We start from the raw sequence: 18328 nt of genomic DNA on the forward strand, positions 1-18328 counted from the left end.
AAAGGGAGATGCCATCCGATCCAAAGGAATCGCTAAAAATGGAAACGTGGTGCTTTTTCCCAGACTAGTCAAAGTCTGAAAGAAATAAGAGCTAAGATCCATTTCCAGTGGACCTGGTAACCCTGCTTCATCCTCGGTTTACCTAAGCAATGTCTCTCATGTCTTTGGGATTCCCTTGCACCGGGTCTTCCAGAGTCTCTTCTGGGGACAGGGTTAGCTCAACATTTTCACAGAAAATAGAATACAGAGTTGTGGTTGAAGAAGACTACAAGTCAAGCGGCTGGCAGGGAGAGCCATAATCGGGAGAAAAGAGCATCTGTGTGCTGTGTGTGACCCGGAAGCCCTCACCCTCCCAGGTCTGACCCTTGGTCCCCACCTTGGTTTTGAGAGTTGGCTGAAACTTTGGGTGGTGGAGCCCGGCTGGGAAAGCAGGTCTCTGAGGGCATGTCTTCAAAGGTTGGTTGATACTCTTTTGGTTCCTCCCGGCTCGAGGCTAATGCCCCACAACTGCCTTCTCTCTGCTTTCTGTTCAGTGAGCTGAGAAGCCATTCTCACTCCCTGCAACCCCGATCCTCTGTTTCAACCCAGACCCAGAATCAACAGAGCCCAGGAATACCAACAGAAACATCTGACAACGGCAACAGACTCTGTATAAATTGCGCCCTGTAAGTCATTTATGTCTGGGAGCATCAAGTCCGATTGGTGCATTGGGCAAGGGAACTTGGCTGGAGAGGAGCGAAGTGAGGAGGCTCATCTCAGGGAGTGCTTCCTGAGAGTCCCCGATGGTGCCCTTTGGAGTCCCTTTTGCACAGCCCCCATGGGTGATGAGCTTGGGAAAACTTACCTTAGTTGGCCATACGCTGACGATTGCCTGGGTCTCAGAGTGAGCAGTGCTCAGGGACTCATTTCACAGGCGGTCCCACAAGGCCTGCCGCGGTGCTAGGAGGTGCTGTGTTTTGTCAAAATGTCAGACACTGGTAGAATAAACAGCTGCTTGCTGAAGGTGGGGGACGCTAGGCTGGCAGAGTGAGGTGTTAGCAGTCTTAACGTACTTGTGAAAGCGTGAGTGTCTGTAGGCTATTTCATCATGCGCCACGGAAAGAGAGAGAGGGAATCAGGCAGGGAGCCGGGGGCATTCCAGTACAACATGCTGAAGAGGCACAGGCCGAGAGACCATAAAACAGAGAGGAAAATGGGAGGGAGGGGGCCGCCACACAATTATGGGACTGCCCTTGGATCCTGGGTGCAAGCTCCCACATTTTGAATGACCCCATGGCAGCTCATAGCGCTTTGAGACGAATTCACTCTCCTCCTGCCCATAGAGTAGAATGACATCTTTGGACGAACATAATATAAAAAAGAAACCGAGGCCATATCAAATTATTCTTTTATTGTTCCAGTCAAAAAAAGAGGAACGCCTCAATATGTAAACAGTTTCCCTAACACAGCGAGTTCTTAAATATATATATATTTTTTATTCTAAAAAAATTTGGCATTGTAGAGATTCCTCAATACATAATTTGTGCTTTCGCATCAAGCATGCTTTCGCCTTGTCCGTGCGCAGACATACTTGGATTGAGTCAAGGGAGTTACAAAAGGATTGGAAGGTGGGTCAGGAGCCAAACCAGGACTGGGGCTCTGCCTGGCTTTCGTTTTTAAAAAGCTTGATGGGGAGGTTGGCAGCAATGACCTCAGAAGCAGGCATCAGCTACTTAACTGCGAAGAAACTTGAAGCCTTCACAGGAGAGGTTTTTGGGGGAAGATGTTTCTCCCTGTGTTTTCTTGGCATCTCTAGAAGAGTATTGGCTTTGCTTAAAGAAAGCTACAGTGAACGCTCCAGCATTCTCAGCATATGAATTAGCCAGGTTTATAGTCAACTCTTACTGAAATTCTACTTTTCCACTTTCTAAAAAATTTTTTTCCCAGACTCACTGAATTGTTTTGGAGTGCTTGACATGTTGTGTCGAGGACATCTTGGTCAGTGGAGGCCGTTCTTTTGTCCAATCTTAAGAGTTAGGAGCTATTTTGACACCATGATGGCTTTAAGAAACTGCAGACTGTGTTCCTCCACCTTTAGCTCAGAGACTTCTATGACTTAGCACCAGTCTTCACAAAGTATTTTTACCAAATCTCCTGGGAAGCCACCTATCCTTTGTAGACTAGCCAGGCACTGTCCCCTGGTCCTCTACGGCCGTGTTTTATTCTGGCTTCTCTTTCTCCTTCCAAAGCCCACCCAGGCCTCAAAAAACATCAAGGTATACCTCTTCCTGCCACACCACACTATTGCCTGCTGTCCACACAGAGCCCGCCTTGCTGTTGTTAAATCCCAGGCAACTGGTTCTAGCTGTCTCTCGGGATTAACTAGCCTTGTCCCTAAAACTGACTTTTTTCATGAGTAACGTGGGAGTTAGCTTTTGCTCATAGGGGTTTCTCACTCAGTAAGAGTGGACAGCTCCAGGGTGGTAGCCCGTTGAGAACAACAGAAGATATTACTATGTATTAGTGTCCTCAGAGATCCTTGCTTAATTAAGGCCTTGGTCACTGGGCAGCAGTTACTCACTGAGTGTAACCAACACACACGAACCTCCAAGAAAGCCTTGCATGGAGTTTTAGCAAGCTGTTTGGATTGTTTATGACACAAATAAGCTTTGTCACCCTTTCAGCCTTGAACCTGAGGCCTCCCTTAGCCCTGAACATGAAAACCTTATTTCTCTGAAGGACATAAGCATTTTATTAAAATCTCAAGTTCTTGGGAAAATTGATGCGCACAGAATTGAAGATTAAATCTATTTGTGCTTCCATTGGGGGGGGTGTTATGTTTGTTCGAAACATTTTAAAATTAACATTTAACTTTAATTTACATGTATGTGTGCATGTCTGTGTGAGTTTATGCCACTTTGGGTGTTTGAAAATGTCAGAAGAGGGTGTTCGTTCTCTGGGGCTGGGGTTGCTTGTGAGCTGCCCAGCGTGGATGCTGGGAGCCTGGAAGAGCAGCAGGCATTGCTCGTACGCTTGGCGTTCTCTGGATGCTGGTGAGGACCTCATGATACCTCAACCTTTATAATACAGTTCCAGAGCTTTCTGGGAGTCCTCCTTGACAGGTCTCTGTGACAGTTTGGTGAGACCTTCATGGCACAGCACAGGTAAGCAAGTTCCGCCAGACTAGACTCAGTCTTAACCCGTGTTTCCTAGAACCATGATTAGGGGGTGTGAAAACTTGGTACTGATAGTGGACTTTGAATTAGTGGATTTCTCCAGAATACATTATTTTTCTGCCCTAGGAAATAGTTCAAGGGCAAGAGTCCTTACTCAGCCGCAGCAAGAATCTGGCCCCTTACTGGGAGAAGAAGATACAGTCATTATTTTAAACTAATAATGAGAAGGATTTCCTTTTTGCGTTTTGGGCCAATAACTAAAACAGGGCAGAAAATAAATAAAGTGATTCCGTTAACATGTGTTACAGCTAAAAGACAGAAGGGCCATAGCATCTCCTTTACGGTTTGTTTGGTTTAGAACCAACATAGTTTCGGCGAACCCCTGCCTGCACGTTTCCAGAGGGGCAGAGCTGGTGGTGTACTGGATGCAGCTTGCTAATACCATGCTAGCATTCGATTACTTATAAAAAAATATTTTCATTCCTGGGTATCTGTTTGTGGTAGAATGGACACATGTATCCCGGTGCAGTGGATACAATGTAGCTGGAGTTACAGGTGGCTGTGAGCTTCCTGACATGGGCGCCAGGAATCAAACTCTGGTCCTTTGCAAGAGCAGTGAATGCCCTTAAAACCTGAATCATCTCCTCCATTCCCCGGATGACTTTTTCATTTAATATGTAGCAGTGTGTTTATTCTACATCCATGTTGCTAACCTTCCGTGAAGTGTTCTACTGTGGAGAAGGTCACTATGTCTTAACACAGTGCCTACCCCCCAACCTGCCTGGCTGCCACCTGCTTTAGTGTGGTAGGAGGTGGGAGAGGAGTGTGGTTGGTAAAGGATTGCTGGACACAAGAGTGTTTGTGGTAGTTAAATTTCACTTTTACAAACAAAGGATTTTAAAAGTTGAAAGTTAAAAAGCTGACTCAATTAGGGACCATAAGTTTAAAAGTGACATAGAGGTGAACTGATGAGATGTAATTAGGGGCGCTAGTCAGAATCACACAGACAGGCGCGGTAGGGTCAAACATAGAGACATGCGCGGTGGAGTCAAACATAGAGACATGCGCGTTGGGGGGGGGGCGGTCAAACATAGAGACATGCGCAGTGGGATCAAACAGAGACGGACAGTGGAATCAGAGAGACAGGCATGGTGGCGTCAAACGCTTGCTGGAAAAATGAGGAACCGAACATCTGGTGACCAATTCTTCTCAAAGTCACAGAGAGCATTCACTAGGATGCTTCATTCAGGGCCATTAGACACACCGTACCACATTAAAACTATACAAATTCTACAGTGTTCCCCTGCAGAACACAGTGGAGTGAAGCTAGAAATCAGCCACAGAGAGAGACCTGGGGCATCTCTAAACACTTTAGGATTAAACATCACAATTCTCAGAACGTAGAAGAAATCTCAGGAGAAATTTTAAAAATAGACATTGAACTCGGAGAGGATGAGAAACCACAATCAGACACGAAGTAGAAGCGGCCGGAGTGACAATCCGTAGCATCGGATGCAGCGAGCAGAAAGAAATCTGAGATCAGTCACGTAATTAAATGAGCGAGTTAAATCCAAAGTAAGCAAGGACAAACTGACAGAATTAAAGACAGGAAAGTGACTAAAGAGATCAGTGGAGTCAAGAACCAGTTTTTTGAAATAAAATAATTACATTTCTATTTGTGCAGGGGGAGAGAGAGAGAGAGAGAGAGAGAGAGAGAGAGAGAGAGAGAGAGAGAGAGAGAGAGAGAGAGAGAGAACTGATGAAATATCAGGGAACACAACGACAGACCCCGTGGTCGTAGAAAGAACCCCAAAGGTCCTGTCCACACATCTCTGCATGGCTGAAGTACAATCGTTACTAGAAACATACAGTCTACCAAAACTCACATTAGAAAAACATAGCCCAAAAGGTCTATACATTAGAGACTTCAAAGTTTCGTTTACTTTTATTTATGCGCACGAGTCTGGATTCCTGTGTGAGCTTACGTGCATCCCACGCATGCAGTAGCCCATGGAAGCCAGAAGAAGGTGCCAGGTCCCTTGGAACTGGAGTTCTAGGTGATTGTGAGCCACCGTGTGTGCACTGGGAACTGAACCCAGGCTGTCTGTAAGAACAATAAGCCATCTTAACCGCCGCCTCATCTCTCCAGCCCCGACTTTAAGTAAATTATTGATGACCTTCCCAACCAGAAAGCACTAGGTCCAGATGGGTTCATTCTGGGTGAATTCTTCCAAGCAGTTAGGGAGGAAAATATATCAGTTCTCTGTAATGTCTTTCAGAGGATGGAATTAGGAGAAATACTTCTCGGTCCACACTAGGAGCCCAGCATCACCCTAAGGACAAACGAGGAGAAGATACTTCAGTAAATGAAAGCAACACGCCCACAGCTCCCACGAACACAGATGCAGACAGCCTCAACGACAAGCCACTCGCAAACCGAACCGAACAATGCATAAAAGGAAAACTATACCACGACCGAGCGGGCCTTGTGCCAGATAAGGAAGGCAGTTCAACATTTAAAGGCAAATTCCCATAATCCAGATTAGTGGGCAGAGTGATAAAAATTATATGTGATAATATCAAAAGCTATAGAAAGAGAACTGATAAAACCCAAAGAGCCATTCAGCACAAAATCCTCCACAAGCAGCATACAGTCAAAAGCGGGCAGCACTGTGGTCTTTTTTAGAAAATTTTAAACTTAATAATCTGCACTTAAGGCTATTCTATGTCATTCTGTGAGATTATTGATCACTTTTCAACCATGTAATGCCTCATTGTTTATGTTTATACCTTTTATTCTTTTGTCTGGAGATCACATCTTGGGGCTCTGAGCCATATACAGTTATTTATAAAACTGTTACAGACAACAAAAGGTTCTCCATAAAGTGTGAGTAGAGGGACATTTCCTAGACGGGGAGCAGCACTCAGAACTTCATTTTGGTTCACTTCACTTAACCGTCAGAGCTTGTTTCCTGTTCAGACCTATCAGAGGAACTACTACTATTTAAACATGATTCTAAAGGTCAGAGGATACAATATGACAAGAAAAGTTAACTAAAAATCTACAGATCAGAAGGGAAGAAAAAGCTATCATTTACAGATGACGTGCTCACCTCTAATCTTGAAGAATTGACAAAAAGCTCTTTTTTTTTTTTTTGATAGGGTTTCTCTGTGTAACCCTGGCACCTTGGGCTGTCCTGGAACTTGTTTTGTAAACCAGACTGGCCTTGAACTCATGTAGATCCCCCTGCCCCTGCCTCTTGAGGGCTGGGACTGAAGGCATGTGCCACCACGCTTGGCAAGACCAAGATTAAAAATTTACATAAATATTTTAGACACAAATTAGTATACAAATGCCAATTGCTTCCTTAAATACCAGCAATGAGCAATTGGAATCTGAAATTTTAAAAAAATGAACATTTAAGTTAGCACCCCCCTGAAATGAAATTCTTGGGTGTAAGTCTATTAAAGTATGTGAAAGATCTCTGTGTGGAAAACTATAAAAGGTGAACGATCCAAAGAATAAATAAACAACATCCTGGGGTCTGCGGGACAGAAAAAACAGAGGTGTTGTCTCTTCTCCACTTAATCTTTGGAGGCAAGACGATACCAATCCAAAGTCGAACAGATTTCTGTGTGGATATCGGCTCTCTAAATAGTTTGTAAGAGAAGCAAAAGACCCAGAATAGACGAAATCAACTATTCACTGTTGAAGAAATAGTGAGAAAACAGAGGACTGCCTGCCTGCCATTGCCGAGACTCAATGCTAGTCTATCTGTGGAGACTCTGTGGTATTGGTAACAGAGTAGACAGACAGAAGAAGAATCCGACTAGAGAGCGCGGACACAGGCCACGTATCTCAGCGATCAGCCTGTGCCGGGAAGAGGCTGCTTTCTGACAAACTGGCAAAGGCTGCTGTTTCAGCAAACAGCTTAGACACGGTAAGATAAAAACAGATTTGAACACAAGCTTCATACCAGTCCCAAGGCATCATCCGAGACCTGGGGAACAGCTAAAATGTCAAAGCTCCCAGGACACGGGAGGAAGTCCCGGCCAAACTGGGGTTTATGATGGTGTCTTAGATACGGCTCCAAAGGCACGGTCTGTGAGGGCTGATTGCCAGGCTGGACTTCGCTGAAATAAGAAACTTCTGCAGAGCAAAGAGGAACGGCCAGCAAGGGGAAGCATTTCCGAAAGATGCAGCTAATGAAGAAGAACAGGTATCCAAAATATACAAAGAGCCTTTTCAGTTCAAGAATAGGAAAACGAACAACCCACCTACAGAGTGAACACAAGATCTGAGCAGAGCCACTCCAACGTGACAATCTACAGACAGACAGGAAGTAGCTGAGAAGGCGTTTAATCCCGCAGTGAACTGAACGGCACACAGCCGTAACATACCATGCTACACGTCTTACAAATCTGAAACAATGACACCACCAAACGCGGGGACCGGGGTGTGGGGAGCAAGCAGAGTTCTCATTCACTCCTGGAAGAAGGGTTATGTTTGCGGGGGTGGGGCCGGGGTGGGGCAGAGCGGGGCGGGGGCGGGTCCGGTTAGGCGTGTGATCATTGATCTGTAAGAGCATTTGAAAGCTAATGCCACTGTAATAGTAGGAGAGGGCGGTCCTCACTCACGTTTAGACTTCCAGAAACCTTTTCTTTTAGATTTTACTTCTATTGTTTTAAGTGTGTGTGTGTGTGTGTGTGTGTGTGTGTGTAACTATGTGAACAGAGCTGCAGTTGCCTGCAGAGGTCAGAACTGTCGTGTTCGCCTGGAGCTGGAGTTACAGGAGGTTGTGAGATGCCTGACTTGGGTGTCTGGAGCCAAACATGGCGTCTCTGCAAGAGCGGTAAGTGCTCTTAGCTGCCGAGCTCTCTCCAACCCCAATCTTCTGAAAACGTTGCGGATTTGGTCATACCCATTTGGAGGGTCTAAGAATGTGGCCTGTGTTTATGTGTCTGTGCACACATGTTTGTGAGTGTCTATTTTATATTTCCCAGTCTGAGTGTTAGATACGAAGGCCTGGGAACAACCCACCCCCACCACATTGTGTAGCATCCAGAGGATCCTTTGTTCCTGTAGGGCAGCCGCTAGCAGAGGGAGAGTTGTAAACCACAGGGAGTGTGGGGAAAAAGGAGAGTCACGATGCCTGGTAGATGGGAGCAAGTCCTACAGTGTGATGTTTGGGGTGTGGAAAATTCTCATTTCTCCTCCAGCGTCCCTGAAGATCCAGCACGCACACCAGGTGAGCCCTGGTGCTGAGATGGGCGGGCCTGGGCATGTATCTGAGGCCTAGGTGGGAGTCATATTGGTTGTAAGGTGGGTTCCAACAGGTCAGCTCTGAGACTTGCTTAGACTGAGGGGGCAGGTTCGACTATCCAGAAAGGTCACTGTGATACCCCCAAGTGACTGGCTTCCTGTCCTCACACCACTGGGAGACCCCAAAGTGACAATTTCTCAGGCAGGAAGAATTTGTATCTAATGAGAAAATAAACACGCACACAAAATCATCACCGAGATAATCCTTAGGGTGAAGTCGTAGCGTCTGTCTTATACATGTCCTTTTAACTTTAGTATTTTATTGGGTTTACATATGGCTGGCACCTAACAGACTTTAAAGGCCTAAATTCATTCCTGACCCAGAAGGTGCTCTGTGAAGTTAAGAATACCTCCCAGATTCAGCTATTAAAAACAAGGACATTAGGAAATTAGTAGGCAAAAGGATGGAATTAGAAAATATCATCCTGAGTGAGGTAACGCAGACTCCAAAGGACATGCGTGGTGTGCGCTCACTGATGATGAAGTAGATATTAACCACGACACACTCCATAGCTAAGTAACAAGGAGGGCCCAAGGGGAGATGTTTGAACCTTTCTCAGAAGGGTAAACAAAATAGTCAGGAGGTGGGTGGAGGGAGGGAACTGGGTGGGAGAGGAACAACAGTGAGGGTGGGGCAGGATCTGGTGTAGGGGGAGAGAGGGGGCTGGAGAGAGGGCAGGGGATGGTGGGCATTTCTAGAACAAAAATAAATAGATAAATAAACAAACAAACAGACAAACAAAAGAAAAATGCCTTCTAGGTATTCTTTTTTCTTTTTCTTTTTTTTTTTTTTTTTTCGGAGCTGGGGATTGAACCCAGGGCCTTGCACTTGCTAGGCAAGCGCTCTACCACTGAGCTAAATCCCCAACCCCCCTTCTAGGTATTCTTAAGAGTTCAAAGACCTCAGAAGACACGTCTGTCATTGTCTGGTCGTGCAAGAAACAGACCCTGTGTGGCAGTTCTGAGAGGCCTCAGTGAGCCTTGTCACTGGCTAAACTGAGCAGGGGAGGGGGCTGCTGGGGTTGCTCTCACAGACAGAGGGACTGAGAGACGATGGCAGAGTGGATCTGAGGGCAGTGCTCTTCCTCCTCTGAGGACTCTGGCTGAAGGACCCAGAGGTTCCCATGGGTCGCAGCTGGAATCTGAGGCTCTGGCTCTGGGTGGCCTGTTGCTTGCATTTATGACTGTAAATCTAGCACTGGAATACTCTGAAGGGTGTCCAGCCTCAACCTGGGTCTGATCTTAGACTCCCGGGACTTCCTGTGGGGCTCTTGATGAATACACGATGAGCTTTGTTTAAAATTTAGAAACCCTGATGACTGGCAATGTTAGGTTCACTAGTGCTTGTTGGTAGCGGATAATTTATTTACATTGCCTGAGAAGAACAGCCCATCGTATAGATTGGCTACATTGATGTCACAGTTTTAATGGTGAGTGTTCGTACAGTGGGCGCTGAGCCTTGATCTTGTGATTGGTCGGGTCCGTGAAGGAACCCGTCTACCTCGGACTGAGACCTCTTGACTCTGTGGTCATTGTTGTCTGCCAACCTCACACACATCAGCATCCAAGCCAAGGGGAAGAGTGTAGAAAAGAACATTATAGAGTTTTGACAACGACCGGCCAACCGACTAACCCTCTTGCTCTCCATCAGCATGAGCACGTCCCTGAACTCATCTTGTATATTGAAGCATTGTCTTCCTTTCCCTGGGGCTGTCCCGTGTGAGTAGGTGGGTGTGTGAAGCTTTCTTTTGCTAAGGCATGAGGCCAAGTAGAAGTTTGGCTCCTTTTACATTGATTAAGTTTTGTGGTGTTGGACTTTGAGGGTGGGTAACCTGGCTGTTTCTTCTAAGTGGTTGAGTAGTTATAGGAGTTCTGCATGGTTTCTGTGATGGATAGGACATTGTCACCCACTTAGTTAGAGATGTGGGATCAACAGCACAACATACAACAATTTGTTGCAAAATATTTTCTTTTCCATCTAATTTCCTCGAAATCACTCATAAGAGAACCTGATGTGTTTGTGCTCTCTCTCTCTCTCTCTCTCTCTCTCTCTCTCTCTCTCTCTCTCTCTCTCTCCCTCTCCCCCCTCTGTCTCAAATATAATATAAAAGATAAAATGCCAAGTTTAGCTGACCAGGATGAGAAATGCTTCCTTAGACCAAAAGTAAATCAAATTTATGAGTCTAGACAATGCCACTTAATATAGCCTCATCTAAGGTTCCTATCACTGGGATTGGTCTGCTTTGCAGTCTCCAATGATATAGTAACCTTGCTCTAGACCCCAAGGCTTCCAAAAGCCTCTGAGGTTCCCTGGAAGAGCAGTTGGTCATCCTCATGCTGAACTTCTATCCGAGGGGCCAGAGAGAGCCAGGGCCAATGTAAAGAAACAGTGACCGAGGTTCCTGGATCCTTTACACCACGGACCAATCCCGAGTTCCAGACTAGAGGAAGCAGCAAGAATGTGGGATTAGCCTCAGCCCCTGACCCTTCTCCTTCACACTGCTAGCCTCACTCGAGCAGACACCAGCGGGCTGGACAGTCTGTAGAACTGAAAGCCCACGGACACAGAGAAGCTGTACTCAGCTGATGGGCCAGGACGTCTCATGTCTTTATTGCGCATTAAGGAGCAGTTCTATTCTAGCGACTTCCTAGGTAGACACTGAATCCCGGAAAGGCTGGGTTGGAAAGGCAAGCCTTTTCTCTGTGAGCCCTGAAAACCATAACGTGTTGTGCTGTAACAGAACTATTAGCAACCCCAGGAGATCTGGGGTGGGGAAAGAGGTCGTACTCTGACATTCCCAGACGCCCATGGGACTAGTTTAATTCTTAACTAGTTTAATTCTTAACTGACACACATGCAATGGTTACTATTAGTTAGTAATAGTAGTACAGGTGTTGCCCGCCACACGAACTCTTGCAGTTACTCAGGTCTCCTAGAACAGAGTCTGAGCAGCCCCAGGCAATCCACGCACAGATTTCATACCCTGTTTTCCAATGGAACCACTTATGGACCGAAATTTGAATCATCATTTTCTTTTGAGGGTCCCAGGTAGCTCAGGCTAATCACAAACTCCCCATATGACCGAGGATGAACTTGAGTTCACCTTCCTGCCTCCACTTCCAAAATGCTATAATGGACGGGGTGGGGGTGGGGTGCTAACATGCTTTATTTACTCAGCGATGATAGGAACCAAACATGGGTCATTTCATGAATTAGGCAAGCACACTCCTAACCAAGCTCCATCCCTGGCCCCTGAGATCTGACTCCTGTGTCCCCCAAGTATTCTTGGCTTGTTTTCCTCCCAACCATTTATAAACATGAGCATTGGCATCAGCTAGAAAGAGGGTATGTAGTAACAGTAAAGCCGTCTTAGCAGCTTGGTGTGCCAAATGTTTTCATAATAAAAATCACCCCGTGCTCGCTCACACCCTTGTGACCTGGGTTTGAGGCCAGGGTCTATTGTTAACTGGCCTGGACCTTTGATAAGTTTGTCAATTTGCCCAAACTCCAATTACAAAGACGACAGCACCTGACCTCGTGTGGCGGGTGAGAGTTCCAAGGGATAATTTGTGGGAGTGTCCTGCCTTTACAATGTCAGGTAAAATATTGTCCTGTTGTTAGGTATGCACAGTCAAAACTGTACATACTGCCCTTGTTCCTGACAGACCTTCTCACAGTCTCCACATCTACATGACATGTTGAGTCCTGAGTCCCCTCGGAGACGCCAGGGTACACAGACTGGGAAGAGGGAGTCGTTACTCTATTCTAACGTGAAAGGGAACATGTTTTAAAATACAGTTTGACATCAAGTCTAACTTAAGACAGTGTTTTTTTTAAGCCGTGTTGTAATATCAATCAATTATACAAATTTTGTTCATCTTTTTCAGTTTTACAGCTATCCATTGGGATGAAGCCGGAAAAAAAATGAGTGCAGCGTAGTAATACTGGTCACACATAGAGGCCATTTCTTCTGAAGCTGCCGTCTAGGCTTCTGTGTCATTTAGAACATGTCTGAAGTCAGGGAAAGAAATGACCAGGTGACTCTTGCTAAGTCGTGCTGGTAGCGAGTGTCTAGGCTTTCACAGTTTCTCTCAGCTAAGGATCTGGCACTTCGAAGTGTGCTCATGGGGTCTTCCAGGGCATCTGTGTACTCCCTCCTGCACCCTTGGTCAGTCCCAAACACTCCAAGACACCAGAAGTTCAACCAGAAAAGCAACAGGTAGGGGAAGAAAGAAAGAAAGAAACTTGAACGTCCGGGCTTTAAAGTGTAGTCATAATTAAATTATAAATTAGAGTATAATGAGAAAACCAGGCATGTCAGAGTCCTACTTTGGTTAAACCCGTAAAAGTTGTGCTTAAGAAATAGGTCCACATCTTGATACAGTAGCTAGGTTTCTGTTAGGGGACTCGGGTACTAAATTAAATCAGTGGGTCTGGAACTAAAGAGAGACAAAAGAGAGGGACGGACAGGAAGGTGCAGGAAGAGAGGGTTCTACCTCATGGAGTCACAACCATACCCAACATGAAGGACTTGAAAGGGATGAGCCAATGATGTAACGTGGCCGTTCTAATGTGTCAACACAGGCATGCTGCGTGCCCAGGGGACCACCGAAGACAAACACAATACTGATTTCATCTCCTATATATAGGAGAGCTAATGGGAGAGGGGGTGTCAGTAGAACAGAGGTCTCTTCTGCTCCATCCTTCCAGACAAACCTTCTCTTTCCTCAAGGAGCTAACCTGACCGTAGACTGGACTCAACTGTAGTGACTGTTACCCTTGAGTTCAAGGTACTTATCTGGTCTAGGGATTTCACTGTGCTTTATTGGGGGGGGGGGGAATGACTCAGCGATAACAACCAAGCAGCCCCAAAAGGGAGAGGGGGAAAGAGGGGAAAGGAGGAGGGGGAGGGGGAAGAGGAGGGGAGAGAGAGGGAGGAGGAGGAGGGGGAGGGGAGGGAGAAAAGGAGGGGGAGGGAGAAAGGGAGAAGGGTAGAGAGAGGAAGAAGGAGGGAGGAGGGGGGAGGGGGAGATATAGAGAGAAAGAGAGTGTACTCTCCAATGGTTATGGGTCTTGGTGCCTGGATAGGTGTATCATTTTTGTAGCATTTGATTTGCTGGAGGAGATACTGTGGGGATAGTGACTGGGGATTGTGGACAGGAAAGGGGAGGCATTAGGGTCCCTTTTGTTGAATCATCTTAATGAAAAACCCCACCGGCTACTTGCTGCTTAGAAAATTCAGTCATAATGACATTTCAAATTTTAACAGTTGACACAAAATACACTGTTAAACCTTTTTCTCAGTGACCGTAGAAAAATAGACATGTTTGCTAAGGACAGTCTAATAAAAGGTCCTTTAGGGACGCTCCCTGTGAAGATTTTGAGCTCATGTTACAAACAGGCTCCACTTGCATCACCCAGCACAGTGACAGCAAGAAGATGAGAGTCAGGAAAGGACCATCAGAGTGCCTGCTGTGGTCACAGCACGGCTGAGGAAGTGACACTGGTGTTGCCCAGGCCTTATTGTGCCATCCTACAAAAAGCCATCAACCTCAGAGCTGCTCTTTCAACCCATCAGTGAGGATCCTTTGTCCTTCAGACCTCAGTAATAGATTTTAAAAGGCCCAACGAATCTTCAGGAGCTAAGTCGGCAGATCATCCATAGGCGTTCTCCATCTTGCTTTGTGCTACACAGGCCCTATCTTGGGCTGCTGCAGATTGGTGCCCCAAAGCAGGGCGGCCTTCATAAGGCTAAAACAAGGTCAAGCCATGGGCACTCCCACAGCCTCTGGGGAATTGTTTCAGGATTCCCTCCTCTACCACCTCCTGCTTAGAGAGTGCAGGGCGGATGAGTGTCTCCATCGATAAATAACCAATGCCAAAAGGAAATGCTGGCAGGCAAGGGAGGGCCACGCTCAATAGCTTTGCTTTGGGTGGTAAGATCTCTGCTGAGGGAGAGGAACAACCCAGATGTTGGTTGGAGGAGCCACTTCCCATAAGTAAGACCTGGGGTACCTCTCTTATAAGCAAGGTCCCGAGACTATAGCAAAACCCTGTGTGGACCGGTCTGGTGAGGGGGGAGGGGCAGCGGGGATGGGGACCAGCTAGTTTGATCTCTTTGACCTCAATGGTATGGAGTCTCAAACTAAGCACATCTGAAGGAGCTGAGATAAATTCAGATCTATTCGATGCATATTGATGATGGACAATGGTGTTTAAGAACAGTTTATGAATGCAAAAGCAACAAGAAAGATCGGTTACAGTGAGAAATCTCCACCTGCCCCTGAGACCTCACTTAAGTCTCTCTTCCCAGTCTTCTCTTTCAAGTCGTTTTGAATTTGGACTATTACACATGTTGCCTGCCTTCCTTTGTTCCTTCCTTGAGGATTAAAATGAGACGGAGAGAGCTATTTGGCTGTTGTTGATGTTTGTGCTCTTGATTGAGAGACACGGGTTAGATTGTCAATTAGCGGCATACTCTCACACCCGGGAGAGATTTGTCAGTTCCCACAAAGACTGCTCTCTACTCTGTGTATCGAATTCTGGTCGTTTCACAATAAGGGTAGCAACAATGATGGCAGAAGATAAAAAAATCCCAATGTAAGAAAAGGTAAGGGCGGGGCCCAGGGACAGGGCGGGGCCCAGGGACAGGCGTGCCAGATGAAGTGAGAGGGCAGGAAACTGTCATTTCTTCCACAGGGCACTCTTGAATGTCTTGGCTTTACCCCCAAGTCTTCTGCTGACCAGACAGCTCCGTGGAGAGCCTGCAGTTTCTCATCACCACATAGATTAGCAATCAATGCTTTTACAGAAAGCTTTCTTAAACTGCTAGACTCCACGTTCATGGGAAATGTCACGTGGGGCTGTGCTAGAGTCCTGTTCCTGGTACAGCCTCCCAAGGGTGCTCAGAGAGAGACCCTCATTATCTCTAAACAACGACACCTGTTTTATAAATGTGTCATGGTCTGCCAGCATTTTGCCATCTGTTAGACCTCCAGACTGTCCCCACACCTATGGCTTGTTAGAGTCAACATAAGGATGACAAGGAACACAGAGGTGCTCTAACAACTGTCAGTCTGGGACCTGGAACAAAGGCCATGCATTTAGAGGGCCAGCAGTCAAGGGGATCAAAATAGTCAGAAGACTCAGATATCAGAACGGAAATGCCTACTGTACATTGGGAGTCTTTTTTCTTCTTATTTCTAAAGTGTACGTCTAAAGCTACAGGAATGATATGTACATCACTAGGAGTTCTGCTCCACGGTACTCTGGTGCATGCTGGGTTTGTTTCTAATTGCCGAAAGAAAATAATTCCGCAGGGCAGATCTATGTACAGTGGTCTATCCTTCCCTCACCTGGGTCCGGTCCCATCAGTGTCTATGGTTAAGTACCTGCCCTGTGTTGGGTGAGATGGACAGGGCTCTGTAAGACTGACCTGTGACCATGGTAAACAGACCTCGCTCTTTGTGACACTGGGTCAGAGCTCTGACAGCTCTTTTGAGTGATTTGGATTGGACAATAAAGTGGATCAAGTAGCTAAAAGTCTCTTCTGTGAGTGGAGACCAGGCTTGGGCACAATGAAGGTACCTTGTACCTTAACCAAATCCCTGTCTGCTTGTCCATCTGAACGTCTGAGAGGGGCAGGTAGGTATTTTACACCTTGAAGATTTGTTTTCTGGAAATGCCAAAATTAAATATAAATAAATCAAGGTCAAAGTAAGAGAGACAGAAAAGAAGGAAATGGGAAACAAGGAGGGGTCATGTCTGAGTGGGGGAGGCTGACCCAGCTGGACCTACAAGGGCGGGTCATATCTGAGTGGAAGAGGTTGACCCAGCTGGGTCTACAAGGAGGGGTCATGTCTGAGTGGGGGAGGCTGACCCAGCTGGGTCTACACTTTGGACTCATTCTCTAGGTTTGCCACATCACCATTCCTCTCTGTCAGTTCTTCCGGGTTCTTCTCTTCCTCTTCCGTCTCCAGTTCTGCATGTTGGTTCAGTTTGCTGGACACAGACCAGCTCAGGGGCAGCTCTGCCCGGTTAGCCAGCTCGGCTAGCTCTTTGGCGCTAAGGGACGGGGTGCTGGTCTCATAGGTCTCATGGAAGCTGTTGTAGTCAACTTCATAGAACCCGTCCTCCAGTGTCAGGACTGGTGTGAACCGGTAACCCCACAGGATCTCACTGGTGATGTAGGAGCTTCGAGCTTGGCACGTCATTCCTGTGGAGAGGAGAAAACTGGCTTTAGGATGCATTTTGGGGTTTCCCAAAGCCAAGGAGACTTTGGGAGCTGAGCCGAGCTGATATGGGCAGATAGTTATGCTGTACTGTGACCAGCATCGTAGGGTGACAGCTGTGGAGCTGTCTTTCACATTGTAGATATATGTCATGAAATTCCAGGACTTCTTGAAACTGGCAAGCTGAATTCAATCCCCCAAATCCCATGTAAAGATGGGAGATTATTAACTCCATAAAGTTATCCTTTGACCGCCTCATATGCACCATGGCAATGCGTCCTCCCTACACACAATTCACCCCTCATGCACACACACTCACATGGACTTTAATAGGTAAAACAAATTAAGAAACATAACTTCTTAAAGGGCAAACAACAAATGTTCAGCCACAAAAGGGAACATCTATATCACGTTCTCTCCTCCCAAGGTTCAGAGAACATTACAGAAGATGGGGTAGAAAGATTTTAAGAGACAGAGAGGTTCAGGGAAGACTGGGACAGAATCTCCTGGACATGACAGATAACTGTTACATCCATGAATTCACTGCAGCTGTGGCTGCCTACACATGATCAAGCTATTTGATATCCTAGAATGGAGTAGGAGGGGCTCATGAACTTCTTCTCCTGACTGAGGAGTTATGGATAGTTGATGGCTTTGGGGTGAGGGAGAATTAGTTTTCTTCAAGGGGGTGGCTCCTAGTGAGGTGATCATATTCTAGTGGATAGCCCCACAAGAAGAAGTCATGGACAGCATAAATTGAGTTGATGGATTATTAAGGGAATAATAATAATAATAATAATAATAATAATAATACATTAGTTGGTAGTAAGTAGGGAGGATGTGGGAGGAGTTAAGGGAGGAGTTGGTGCTGAATATGATCAAAATTCATTGCATGGCATTTTCAAAGAATTAATAAAAATGTTTCCTGCCAAATCACAAACAAAACAATTATGAAAGCTAAAAGACATATAACAGGTCTCCCCAGATCTTAGCACAACTGATTCCATTCAGGCTGTAAAACTCAGCATAGCACACAGACAGCACCACCAGTCAAAATAAAAACAAAGACCTAATCCATCAAAGTCCATAGTTTTGGGGAAGTCTTTAAGTGTAACTAACCTTGCTTTTTGGCTTCTCTAGTTCTGTTTCTGACTAAACTGGTAGACTATGTGGATATTCCATAATAGGCAGTGGGAAGAGAGTTTTCAAAATATTGAAAAAAAATTGTCAACCAGAAAATTTATACCCAGCAAAACTATCCTTCACAAAAAAAAAAAAAAAAAGGAGAAATGAAGACATTCATTGAACAGAATTGGAGTCAATTTGTTGCTATCAGTTCTGCACTACTTCGAATCATGATGGGAGTCCTTCAGGGAAACAAAAGGACTCTGGGTGGCAGCTTAACTCCACATGAAGAGATAGGTGCTGGTATAAAGAACAATAAGGGAAAAATGCATTTTTTCTTAAAGTATAATTTTGTGTTGACTACATTCTATGGTAACAATTCTGTTTTATTATACAGTATACCATAGTTTATTCATACAGTAAAACCAAGTATGTGGTCCACACCCCGTCATGGCCTGGTAAGGTTTTGTTCTGGTTCTGCAGCTTCCACACA

The 18328-nt window shown here is 45.8% G+C and overlaps 1 protein-coding gene across 2 annotated transcripts in view; it reads right to left on the reverse strand.

Annotated features, from left to right (window-relative positions):
* Positions 1-1370: 1370 nt before the first annotated feature.
* Kcnj6 (potassium inwardly-rectifying channel, subfamily J, member 6) overlaps positions 1371-18328 on the reverse strand; it is a 247939-nt gene continuing 230981 nt past the window's right edge. Inside the window, 2 exon segments of one of the 2 annotated variants that reach the window (NM_001393803.2) lie at positions 1371-5488; positions 16407-16694. In NM_001393803.2, coding sequence (NP_001380732.1) covers positions 5484-5488; positions 16407-16694 — 293 coding nt within the window. In that variant the 3' untranslated portion in view covers positions 1371-5483. 2 annotated transcript variants of the gene reach the window in all.

Source organism: Rattus norvegicus, chromosome 11 (assembly GCF_021556685.1).
Source record: "Rattus norvegicus strain SHRSP/BbbUtx chromosome 11, alternate assembly SHRSP_T2T, whole genome shotgun sequence".
Taxonomy (NCBI): domain Eukaryota; kingdom Metazoa; phylum Chordata; class Mammalia; order Rodentia; family Muridae; genus Rattus; species Rattus norvegicus.